Source organism: Malaya genurostris, chromosome 2 (genome assembly GCF_030247185.1).
Source record: "Malaya genurostris strain Urasoe2022 chromosome 2, Malgen_1.1, whole genome shotgun sequence".
NCBI classification, from domain to species: domain Eukaryota; kingdom Metazoa; phylum Arthropoda; class Insecta; order Diptera; family Culicidae; genus Malaya; species Malaya genurostris.
In genome coordinates, this window is record NC_080571.1 from 197389096 (window position 1) to 197402130 (window position 13035).

Below are 13035 nucleotides of genomic sequence, written 5' to 3' on the forward strand. Positions count from 1 at the left end.
GATCGAATTTAAATCTAGAAGTGTGATAATCGATTAAAGATGCCATGATATGTAAGTTCCACTTTAGAGTTTACGGTAATTTAAGGTACTTCCAGAGCCGGTATTCTGGAACCAGCATAACCCAAACCGATTCGTATGGCCATATGACGAATAAATTACAACAGTTTTGAGTCCAACTTTGAAGCTCAATCCCATCTTCTATATCGGTTTGAATTTTGAAAATTCATCATCATGTAATTCGAGAACCGGAAGTCATAATTGGATAAAATTAATTAATTTTGTATATAAGTTTATTTTAATTTGAATTTTTGTTTCTGATATTTGATTAGCCTTTTTTTAGAAAACGATTGAGCTTTGAGAAACGATTCTAAAATCGGTATGGCCGAAGTCAGATAAATTCTCCTGAATAGCTGTATAGTTTACATTTGTTTCAAAATATTTGAAAATCAGTGAAGACATCTTTGAGAAATCATAGCACGAATTAAATTTTTAGATGCCTTCTGAATCGACAAAAAGTTAATTTTTTTTATCGGCTATCCAAATCTGCTAACCCGATAAACCTGATTAATTTATGTGGAATAGACATTTTTATACCAATCACCCTGTATCCCCGAAACCGGAAGTTGGATCTGACTGAAGAGCAAGATGTTTTATAGAATCTTAAAACTTTTCATTTGAATCTTAGATGATTCTTAGATTTCATTTAAATCTTAGATCGGTTCAGCCATCTACGAGAAGAATGAGTTACACAATTTTGATTTCGTTTCGCATATCATCCTGTAGTTCTGGAACCAGAGGTCGGAACCAAACATAATTTAGGAACTTTGTTTGGTAGCATACGACTTTTCGTATGAATCTGAATTTGTAGAAAAGAAATTTTCCGAGAAAATTGAGCGAAATTATTTGTCACACACGCATTTGCTGATCTCGACGAACTGATTCGAATGGTATATGGATGTTATGTTCTTCCAGCGTTTATTGCTGTAAGTAGTTTAAAACAATATAATTAAAAAAAATCTGCCATCATCTCGTTTATATGATATATAGTTTATGTGATATTCGAACGATTATGTTGCCAAAAACGAGCCGTGCTAAAATCGGTCCGAGGCTAAATGTCATGGAAAAGGATGCTGTACACAGTCTTTTTGGTACTTAGAAACAATTGTATGTAACAGAATAAAAAATCGTGTTTTCCGTTGCTCCCAAGCATTGCTTTGTCATACAGCGCTCAAAACTCCTACTGCTGGAATAGGGGGAAAAGTCGTTTACACAAAAATTTCGATATCTCCGTTAAAAATGGACGGATTTTAACAATCTATGGCTTGTTGGATAGGTATTATCGTGCGGAATCTTAGTCTGAAAACATATTCTGTTTTCAAGGTCAATTGTGACAGATACTGTCAAAAAACTGAAAATTTTGACATAAAACTTCGTATAACTCAAAAAGTAAACATCCGATCTCAAAACCATTCAATAGCGTTTTGGGTGACGGGGAGACCTTTCATTTGCGACTATTTTGATCAAAATCGGCCCAACCATCTCTGAGATCTCGACCTCTTAGTTGACAACACACATACAGACACACACACACATACACACACACACACAGACATTTGCTCAGTTCGTCGAGCTGAATCGATTGGTATATGTCATTCGGCCCTCCGGGCCTCGGAAAAATTTTCGAAAGTTTGAGCGAATTCTATACCTATTTTTTATATATATAAAAAAAGGTAAAACTATCAATTGGAGAAGATTTGAGGTCGATTTAGAAATTTTTCACGGGTTTTCGCTCTTTTCAGTGATGATATAAAATTTTTAACACACTTTACCCTATATTTCCGGATCCGGAAGTCGGATCCGGATGAAATTCAGGAATTTTGTATAGGATCACAAGACCTTTCATTTGAATCTAAGTTTGTGAAAATCTGTTCAGCCATCTCCGAGAAAAATTAGTGCAAAAAAACGTTACATACGCACATACGCACATACACACAGAGACATTTTGCGTACTCGATGAACTTAGTCGAATGGTATATGACTGTGAATGAAGAATTCAGTCGTGCGAATCTTGGCGTGTTTGGTTGGCTGTGGATTACATCTCGTTTTTTTTTTTCAAATTTTGTTCAGCCTTGATTCGAATCCTTGAATTGTAAAATTCACAATCGTTGATTCGGTCGAAGTGAAAGCGCGAGCATCTCTAAAAATCGTTTCACATATTTAACAGTTCCTGAAAACTAATATTAAAAAATATCATCATTTTATTTAAAATTAATACAATTGTTCCTTGGAAAATAAAAAAAAACTTTAGTCTTTGAAAATTTTTTTTCATGTGACATTTGCAACTTTCAGGTTTCATTGCATATTACGATACATCATATCTCCATGGTTATGTTTTTAACCAGCAAAAACCCAAGAAAAGACGATCGATCCATATTCAACCGTTACTATGTGTAGCAAAGAGAAGGAAAGTGTGCATGATCGTATGCAGCGTAAAAAAGCCTAATCGAAGCGAAGTGCAGTTTTTTAGTGTCGTCCCCCTCACGGAATTGAGTGAGAAGATGCGGGCTGAATTCTCAATTCGTCTTCTTCTTCTTTCTCAATTTTTCACGTTTAAGTGCTGATTTTCAGTTTATTTTTAAATCAAAACATTACATAACTGAATATACAAATTTAAATCTTCATGTTTTTCGGATATAGAGAACTAGTAAATAACCAGTTCTTCTTAGAATTCCAACATAAACTGTTGAAATTTGCTGGAAATTAACAAAACGGCCTACCTTAGTCAGCATCATCCATTCCTCTAGCTAGAGTGTAATGAAACGGCTTAAGTCGCCTAAATTTTACACTAGCACATTCATAAAATGAGCGAATATTCAATGACATTTATAATGTCACTGTCAATCGGGTTGATCGAGCAGCCAACTCAGGCGAAAATTCTAGCACTGAACCGATCGAGCACTGAAAAATCATGCAGTCGAGTAATAATTCATTGCTCATTCTGTCATTTCGATAATGTGGGGTTGTTCAAAGTATTATCGCTGTTATTTCAAAAGTTTATACTCTTAAATTCAATCGTTTCGAAATCAGAAAAATCGGCATCATCTCCAGTGTCACTTCACTGCTAACCAGGAAAAATACGAAGAATACATCTAGCACAAAATTATTTGTTGCTTCCATTGACTGTTATGTTTCGTGGAGGCCGTAGCCCCTCCCGAAATCGGACACAAAAAAGTTGGATAAATAGTATTGGGCTGTTGATCCTGCAGATTATACCGGTAGAGGTTTTGAGAGTTTCGTGATGATTGAAGCTCTGATATTCAAAGTACATAAAATGGACGTTACACTCGGGGCAAAATGAACGAAAAAAAAAATACATAAAACTATACTATATGACAGATTCTGCAGACGAGAAAGCTGGATCCCATACTAATATAGGACTGAAAAGACGATCGCAAGCGCACTTCGTATACATGTTTGGCTGGATCCAATATTATTCGCTAGAGAACAGAACGATCACCCGACAATGGGCTTTCCCAAGCGTGTGGATTCGCCAGGGATTTGCTGTATTTTGTTTTCGTGCTTATTGTGACGAACTTACTGATGCTTGTCGAACCGCAACATAAAACCGGAGAGGCAATTGGAACGTCCAAAAGCTTTGAGTGACAATTGGCCTCGAATAGATTGAGCTCAAACTAAAAATATTCACTATCGCTATTCAAACGAGTAAGATCCTGTGCCATTTGTTGGAGCGTTAACAATAAATTTTGATCCCTTTGAATCTTTTCCAGATGTTGATCAATGGAACGTAAAAGTCGAATTGAAGTACAATGTCGTCGCTGCAGGTGGATCTTATTTTAGTGTCAGCCAAAGGCAACATCTGCGCATTTGTAGGGCCCGTGCCACCTGGTGCTGGTGTTAGATGTAGCTGCAAATTAACGTGGATCCGAAGTAAAAACAACAAGTCTTAATTTGGACGAACATATATTGATAATTTGATATATTCAGAAAACAATCCTCGTTCAATTTGCCTACACAACGGCCCTCTGAACTTTTTTTTCAATAAATAGAGTTTTAAAACTAGAATTAAATAACTTTTCTTTGATCCGAAACTAACTGAACGGAAACTCAAAAAGTAGATCAAGCTAAAGCGTGCAATTTCAAACACGTTCCATAAGAACGATGTACATGTACCAATAATTTTTTCGCATTATTTATGTAATCTGCTCTGACTTTTACATGACAGAGCGTCGAAAACTTGAAAGTTGAATCCTGAGCTTTCCGATTTTTTTTATTTAATAATATAAGTTTAAAGGCACATTGCTCAAGCTCTAAGATGCCAAAGGCAGTGAGTTTTCCGATGTTCTTCAGCGCTCAAGAGACTGATTGTTCATGGCTTATGAGCATATGAGGGTAGCGATGAATAAAATCAACGGTTCCAGCTACTTACCTATTTACCTTGTTCACCTGATTTGGCATCCTTGAACTATTATCTATTTATATTAAGCACAAACATAGGTTAACCCCTAAATAACCATACCCGAATCCGCCAGTATTAGCCGAAAACAACGTTTTCGTTCGGAAAGACGTGGTACTTCGGTACCAAATGAATAAGTGTTTTGCAAGTAGCATTAACTTTACGTCTGCTTAGCGGTTCAAGTTGAACTGTTTAAGTTTACAATACGCAGTTCAATTTGAACTGCTCTGCACTGATGAGCCTAAGACGAAACGTAAAGAAAAGTATTATCTATTTCTAATTCTCAAGTCATGTCTGATAAATCGATGTGAATTTCGTTTTAAAACTTTGAACCGCTACATCCGGAACCTGAAACCGAAACCAATATAGCTAAAGAAAGTTTGTATGGCCATCAACTATTATGACCCCCATATTAAGATGTTTTCCGTTCTCTACGGATCGGATCGCCCGGGTTGGCGATTCAGTGAATACGGCACTGGTCTTACATGTCAGTTGTCGTATGTTCGAGTCTCGACCTAGAAGGATTCATTGTGTCAGCAGAATCGTAGTTCTGGTCATGTAATGATTTTGTACGTTAAGTCTGTTCAAACAGAAAGACCAAATTACACAAAAGGAATGTAATGCCTGCCCTTACGAATGCGTTCGTCCAAATATAATAATATCGTCAATATAAATAATGACACCTTCAATCCCGATAAGCATATTCGTCATTATGCGCTGGAATATTTCAGGAGCGCAATTGATCCCGAACATAAGTCTTTTGAAACGCATTAATCCTCGGCAGCTCATAAAAGTAGTAATAGCTCGCGAATCGGAATGAAGTTCCACGTGATAATATGCTGAAGTTATGTCCAAACGGGAGAAATATTTAGACCCCTTCAATTTATTTAGTAAGGTTTCAATCATTGGTAAGGGAAAGTGCTCACGTTGAATTGCTTCGTTTGGATACTTCATGTTAATGCATAAGCGAACACTATTTTTCCCTTTTGGAACAACGACCATCGGTGAAATCCATTCCGAAACACCCTCGACGGGCTCAATTATATCCATGTGGAGCATTTCTTCGATCTTTTCTTCAACCTTTTGAACCATGGGTTCCGGCACTCGAATGTAAGAAATCTTTCGGGGAGGAACGCTTTTATCAATCGATAATTTTACCAAAATATTGGGAAATTTTGGGAACGGATTCCACGTGGTGTCGACGTTTTGAACATCCAGTCCCACTTTTAGAATTTTGAGCTCTTCCGCCGTTCGTTTACTCAACAAACATCGATTGGCTCCTTCAATTACAAAGAATTCAGCGTAGCTCTTTGGCTTTGCATTGTCAATAAAGATCCATGCCTGAAATACCGCCAACACCTTCAATGTATCACGGCTAGCATATGCAGTAAATCGTCGGTCCCCAGGAATTTTTTTCTTGAAGAGCTTCGAATCGCAACTTTCTAGCTTTGCCCATACTTATGTAGTCACTGTGTTAATGGAAGAACCAGAATCAACAAGAAAACTCACAGGATGTTGATCTATGAAACACGTAACGATGCCATCAATATTGGACTTCATCGAGTTCTAAATAAAATGAAAGAAGATAATTCATTGTTACTTTATTTGTCGAATTCGGTTTTCATACAGTTTAAGGCTGTTACTATATTTAATTTCTCTTCGAAACCGTTTTAATTATACCTGAGAAACATTTTGTGAAATTGATCTGCAGGGAAGTTCTTCAACCAAACCTTCATCTTGTCGCAACAAGTTGGCTTCATCTGTCGTTCGTTTCCAAGTACGGTTTCTCGAGCTGCTTTGTTGTTTATTACATTTTCGTGCAAAATGTCTAATTCGACGACACTGGTTACACCGAGCCTTACGCGCCGGGCAATTCAACGAGTCTGATGAATGCCTATGTGCACCACAGCGACCACACTCGACATTTCCACGAGCTGACCATTTTCCCCTGTTAATTTCATAGTTATAAAATTTTCCATTCATTCGTGATCTTGGGATCCACTCTTGCTTAACAGCTGCTACAGAACTAGGGGTCGCCTCTCCGGTGAAAGCTTTCGATTTTTCCTTCTGCTTGGACAGTATCTCTCGGTTAACAGCGTAGCTAGTTATCTCATCAAGGTCCATCACACTCTCTAGACCTTTGTCCCGCACTCGTTCGTCGCAGGCTCCCATTGTGACTTGCTGGAGGATCTCTTTCTCTTCTCGGTCTCTGAAATCACATCGCGCTGCTTGTGTCCGAAGCCGTAGTAGAAAATTATTAAATGTTTCGTCACATCCCTGTTTTAATGAACGGAAGACTTCCAGTTCAATACGATCATTACGTTTTCCGATAAAAAACTTACTCAGTCTCTTCACTGCATTGTCGTATTCGGGTACCTCTTGGGGGCAATACGGTATTTTAACTGGTTCATGATAAATTTCATCTGGTGCTAGACCGAGATTATAATAAATACGTTGCAAACCGCGACCACCTGCAGTCAATAGTAGTACCAATTTGTCGTGTTGACTCTCCAAATTTCGTAATTCTAAAAATAGCTCGAATGCCCGATGCCACTCCTCCCACTCTCTTCGAAAATCCTGACTATCCACACAATCATTAAAAGGCTCTAATGGGCATTTTAAATTGTCTCCGAAATTCATCTGTAATAACAAAAGAACCAAAATAGAAATCGCTTAACTAGTAGTTATAAGGTATAAACAAATATTCTTTTTTTTTGTTCTTTACAAATTCTTACAGCAATTTATCAATTAAGTTGTGTGCTTTTTTCCAATTTATCTGCATGTCATTAGTAACACAAATCAAGGTAAACAATTTTGTTTCTTTCACAGTGTTTTATTTTTTTTCTGGTCGCTTTAAACAGTGTCAAACGTCTACGTCTCTCACTTTCACTTACACCTTCTCAACGAATAAGGCACGACCACCTAGTTTATTTTGATCGTTTCTATTTTCACATTGTCCTACACGCACACATGTGGGGGATCTTGTGGTAATCTTTCATTCTCTTTATGTCCAATGAAAATTTGTCTGCGAAATCGATTTTGTTCGATTAATCGATGCTCTTCAGCGTCGTGCTGGACTAGCCAAGAACTTGTGCATCACAAAGCGCTGCGGACAAAACCGGACTCGCACAACCATTTGCTCTTCAGCATTTTGCTGGTCTAGTAACTATGTTTTCGCATAATCTTTTTTTTTCATGAATACCTTTGAATCTTCTTTTTGTTTTGGACTGATAAAATCTTTTGTGCTGCGGACTTTTCTGCCCGGTCTCACTATACCCTTCAGATTTCACTGGTCTGGCTTTTTTTTCCAATAATTCAGTTGTAATGTAGAGTTTCGTCAACTCCTAAATCCACAAACCAAAGAAACAATTGACTTACCATTTTATCGTACCGACTGCGCCAATTTGTAGCGTTTACTCCCGCGTCGCTTCAGTGCGTCCACTCAGCTTCGATATACTCCCGCTAATGATCCCATGGCAACATGTTGCAACGGTTGTTCGGAGTGTGTCACCAATACTTACATCATGGTCAGGGGTGTAGTCAGTGGATATTGCATCTCATCATATTACTTATGACTCTACAGGGAGCTATCACGGATCACTTCTCAAAATCCATCGCATCACCAGAGATGTCCATCTCCTCTGTGGGACGAAGAGCAAGTAAAATTTCTCCCCTCGCACTGACAACTTCAACGAGAGCTCTTCTCTTTCACATATATACACCACTGTTGTATAAAGTGTGCACGCATCATGAGTGCGTTTGTTTATTTCCTTTTATCTCTTCCACTGAATCGCACCAAAGTGCTAGAGCATTAGCTAATAAATTTCTGAGGTGGATGCAGATACTTTCACAGAGGTGTACACGTCGGTGAGCACTCTGCTGTATGGTTTGCGTAGAAGAAGCGTGGACACGCAAAATTAGTCAAATAAAACAATTTATCGTAAAATTTTCGGTTTTCCTTGCAAATTTTTCATAGCAAGGCCAGATCTACTCTCTATTAATTGAAGTGTTCTCTATTAATTGAAGTGTTCACAGAAGTGTTCGCTCACCATCACGCGCCAGTGGTCACTTGGGTGTATTTAGACGAGAGCGCGTGTGTGCGGTTCATGCGAAGAGAATGTGTTTCACTCGCGCCAGCTGCTTTAACCACAAGCACACACTCAAATGCTGTCTATTCGACACTGAGAAGAAGTGCGCTTTCCTCTTTGTGCGATGCTTCGTTTTTTGCATCCTCGGTGTGGACAAGAATCTGACGCCAGCGTGGTGAAATGCCATTTCTGCGCATCACAATAAGTCTTGTGGATTATCGTGCTCTAACAATGGACATTTAGAAGATCTTAGACATGTGTGTAAGGAATGGCGTGACAGTAAAAGACAGTAAGAATGTACACTCTTACCAGCCGCTATCTAGTTTTGGGTCAAAACCTACCCAAAATCAACTAAAGTGCATCTTCCCAATTTTGGGTAACGAGTGATGACTGTCGTAACCAAACCTAAGCTCCTAGAAAAGACACGTCTGTTAGAAGTAAGCTTCGATCGCAGAATGAAAAGAATTCTCGTTTTTATCGTATAAACAAATCCTTAACATGTTCGTATCCATATCAATGAAGTGCAATTGTTTAACGGTTTCCATAGTTACGCAACTTTGATTTTCAGTGGTACCAGTTTCATCACAATAAAATATCACTTTGGTAGTATAGAATTCATAGAATATATTTTATAATTTCAAGTATCCAACCTTTACAGCATTCAAGCCTTTTTTTTAATTATCATTATTCATTCATCCTATTCCCTACAATGACCTCAAAATTTAGGTAAATGTAAGTTTAGTACAAGTGTTATGCCATAACAAAGCACGCTACCCATTTTTACCGATCAACTCAAAGTTTGAGTAGATAACGACTTAATTTTGGGTAGCTTATAGAAGAGCTCGTAAATGAGTGATTTCTTCTCAGAAAATAGGTAAAAATGATGTTCAGTGTAAGAAATGTACTCTTCTCTCGGGCACAGTCACATTTTTTTTGTTGAATACTCAACAATAATAGTTGCAGTGGAAAAGTTTAAAGTGTCTGTTAAAAAACACCGGCACTATAAGAATTAGTAATCTTCCCGATCACACTTTTTGTCTGAGGGCCCCTCCCGAAACGAAATCCTTTGTAGGGCCTTGTTATAAGCTTGATGGGTGTTAATTATTCTATTTATTGCGGCCCAACGAATGTTTAACCAGAGATCTCTGCCCTGTTTTCCTGGCGGTCATACTAGTTTCACTAAAGAATTTTGAGGAATTTGAATTATCATTTTCTATAACGATACATTAACAGCATTCGAAGTCTTAAAAGCCTTCCTAGATATACGCTCGGAACAAAACCACAGAAAGGAATACACGAAACCCGACCCGTACCCTTGAAAAATGAAAAATTGTCACTCAAACCCGACAAACATAGTTTTTTTCTGAAATCGACTACACTCTCACACACTTTGTGCCAAAAGCTACCCAAAATCAACTAAAGTGCATCTCCCCAATTTTGGGTAACGAGTGATTACCTCAAAATTTAGGTAGATGTAAGTTTAATACAAGTGTTATGCTATAACAAAGCACACTACCCATTTTTACCGATCAACACAAATTTTGAGTAGATAACGACCTAATTTTGGATAGGGTAACAGAGGTATTTTGGCCACTTCATATATTTTGGCCCACCTAACAAACTTTATCGATTTCATCGGATTTTATCGATGTTAAGTAACTCATGTTGCATCAATTTGAAGCTAATCACATTAAATTACCTATTGCGGAAGGGGTTTTCAAAGATATTACAACATTTGGTGGATATTTTTACAAAGTGGGCCAAAATAAAATGAACCCTGAAGTGGGCCAAAATACCTCTGTTACCCTATTCTATAGAAGAGCTCGACAATGAGTGATTTCTCCTCAAATTCTGGCATCCCTGACCTCAGCTCAACACAACACAACACAAAAAAAGTTATTTCGTTTTCGTTGTTCATTAGAAATTATGCTTTGAATAGAATTACCTTGATAAATACTCTGATAATATATCTGTGAATGAAACATGATAGAAAAGCTTTCACAAAAACGCATGGTTTTCGGAATCAGCTGTCTGATATTGTAAGTAGATGTTATTTGGAAAATTGTTTAGGCTGATTAAACTCTTTTATTAAAGGTTGACAATTGTAGTTTTGATTATTGAGTCCAAATGGATGAAGGCTGGAACACGTCGTCAGGAATTTGTAATTGAAAATAATTCTACTTGCTGGGTTCGCGAGTCATATGAGGTAATCAGAGATTGTCACCCGTGCACAGCATTTGAAATTACCAGTAAGTCCCAGGGAGTCTGTGTACATACCCACAACAAAGAAGTACTCAAGTGCCTCAGCGGAGAGATCGTGACGAGAAGGTGAGTTATCATATTTCGCAATGTATCTTAAAGTTGATGAACATGAAATTTTAGCTGTGATCGAGTTGCATGGCTGGACGAAAAACACTACTGGTCATTCCAGATAACACTCACCATTATCGGCTGTTTGTCTACGGCAATTTCGTTTCTACGACAAAAATCGTTAAACCGAAGAGCTATGCTTAAAATTCAAAATCAACTCGGAAACTGTTAAATTTTAATTAGCTTCATTTTGCGTTACGATGATTGACTTACACTTGGAATATTTTCGAAAAACTGGTTTGGATAAGAAGGATTTAGTAGAAATCCCAATCGAAAGTTATATTTTATTGGTAATTTGTAAATATTTGAGTCAACCTGAGATTGGTCGAGATTTTCAGATAAACTTTGTGCAGAGCAAAATTGTTTCTGAGCATCGTGATTCTGTCGTTGTAAACATTGAAAACGTTGGTGTCACATTTCATGAGAATGAATTATGGCCAGCAACTCCAAAGTACTGTCAATTGCCAATTTTAACGATCAACGACTGGATCATTTCAGGATTATGCGGAATTTGTCGCCGTATAGCAAAAACTCACGTTGAGTACTCGCAGAACCCGAAACAGATTCTTGGTTTTAAAGGTAACACCCTTCTAGCACCAGCAGAAATTTCAATGTGGACCAAATTTTGCGAAGTTGATGTTATAAAATGCGTGCGAGAGGTACTGCAGCAGGAAAATTGTAACACGTACAATATTCCAGAAGACATTGCAAAATTCGAAAGTCACTTGTCGCAACCTCTGAAAACGCACAACATTTACAAGTTGATCAATAACGTCCAGAAAGTGAAAATTTCTTCTCAGCAAGAGTATAATAAACTGGACAACGAAACAGCCCGCTTCAATTTTTACGAGAACCACAAGTTTGCAGAAGGTTTCGAAAAAACTTTAGCTGATATAATACTTTTCATCGGTTTTCACCTGTTCGATAGACGGATTCCGCTCGACACATTGCACGCAAAGCTTCCGAGAATCAATAACTGGTACCGGCAAATAAAAGCTGACGATAATGGAGAGCTGAACCAAATTTGCAATGATCTGCTTTCGAATCAACATTGTCACACTATTTCAAGGTTGATCGTGGATCAGTTGGTCGTAAATGTTCCCGCCAGTTACAGTCTTTACAAATCGGACACAAAAAAACTGAACCTTCTGGGTGAGAAAGTACTCACCACGAATCAACCGGAAGTTTTAGGAATATTGAAAAAAGTTAATCAGCTACGGTTGGACACTGCAAGTATACCAAATGATCGAAAAATCAATCTGTTCGACTGGGAAACAGTTCCACTTGAGGCCAAACCAGAAGGTAGTTTTGATTTTTATGATTGCTTGTTGTTTTTGTAAATGTTTTTTTTTGTAGGTGGAATGCTCCCGTCCAAACGGATCGAACGAAAAAAGCATCAACTGGAGAATTTGGCTAACGAAGTGATTGAATTGGCTAGACCAGGTTACATTATTGTTGATTTTTGCTCCGGTACCGGCCATTTAGGTATTCTGCTAGCGTGTCTCTTGCCCGAATGCACCATCTATTTGTTGGAAAATAAGGAAGAATCACAACAATTGGCAATGGATCGAGTGCAGCGGCTTGGTTTATCAAACGTCGTTTATTTCCAATGTAATTTGAATTATTTTACAGCTCATTTCGACATTGGCGTGTCGCTTCATGCGTGCGGTGTTGCAAGCGACATCGTACTAGAGAAATGCATCGATCTGCGCGCAAAATTTGTGTGTTGTCCTTGCTGTTACGGAAAGATTTGCGAGCTAGATGCTATTCAGTACCCCAGAAGCAAAATTTTTCAACAATCCGAACTGCTGCTAAAAGAATACCTCTGCATAGCACATTGCGCAGATCAGACTCATGATCTCAACAACAGTAAAACTAACGTGGAAAAATCGCACCAAGGATTCCACTGCATGGACGTAATCGATAAGGATCGTGCATTGCGGGCTGAAGAGTTTGGCTACACCGTCATACAAAAGCGGCTTAACCCAGAGGACTGTACTCCAAAGAACCGACTTTTAGTTGGAACTTTTTAACTAGGAAAAAAAAAGAACTACCGCACGGGTCGAATAAATAATTGTTTATTTCCTCACAAGCAACAGGATT

General features: G+C 38.0%; 2 protein-coding genes across 2 annotated transcripts; both read left to right on the plus strand.

Annotated features, from left to right (window-relative positions):
• Positions 1 to 10442: 10442 nt before the first annotated feature.
• On the plus strand, positions 10443 to 11104 carry LOC131426922 (protein JTB). Its single transcript, XM_058589701.1, has 3 exons — positions 10443 to 10601; positions 10657 to 10890; positions 10945 to 11104. Exons 1-3 carry the CDS (start codon positions 10546 to 10548, stop codon positions 11102 to 11104), a joined length of 450 nt encoding a protein of 149 aa, XP_058445684.1. The 5' UTR covers positions 10443 to 10545.
• A 28-nt stretch (positions 11105 to 11132) lies between these two features.
• LOC131426921 (glutathione S-transferase C-terminal domain-containing protein homolog) lies at positions 11133 to 13024 on the plus strand. Its single transcript, XM_058589700.1, has 2 exons — positions 11133 to 12234; positions 12289 to 13024. Exons 1-2 carry the CDS (start codon positions 11133 to 11135, stop codon positions 12963 to 12965), a joined length of 1779 nt encoding a protein of 592 aa, XP_058445683.1. The 3' UTR covers positions 12966 to 13024.
• The last annotated feature ends 11 nt before the right edge of the window (positions 13025 to 13035 follow it).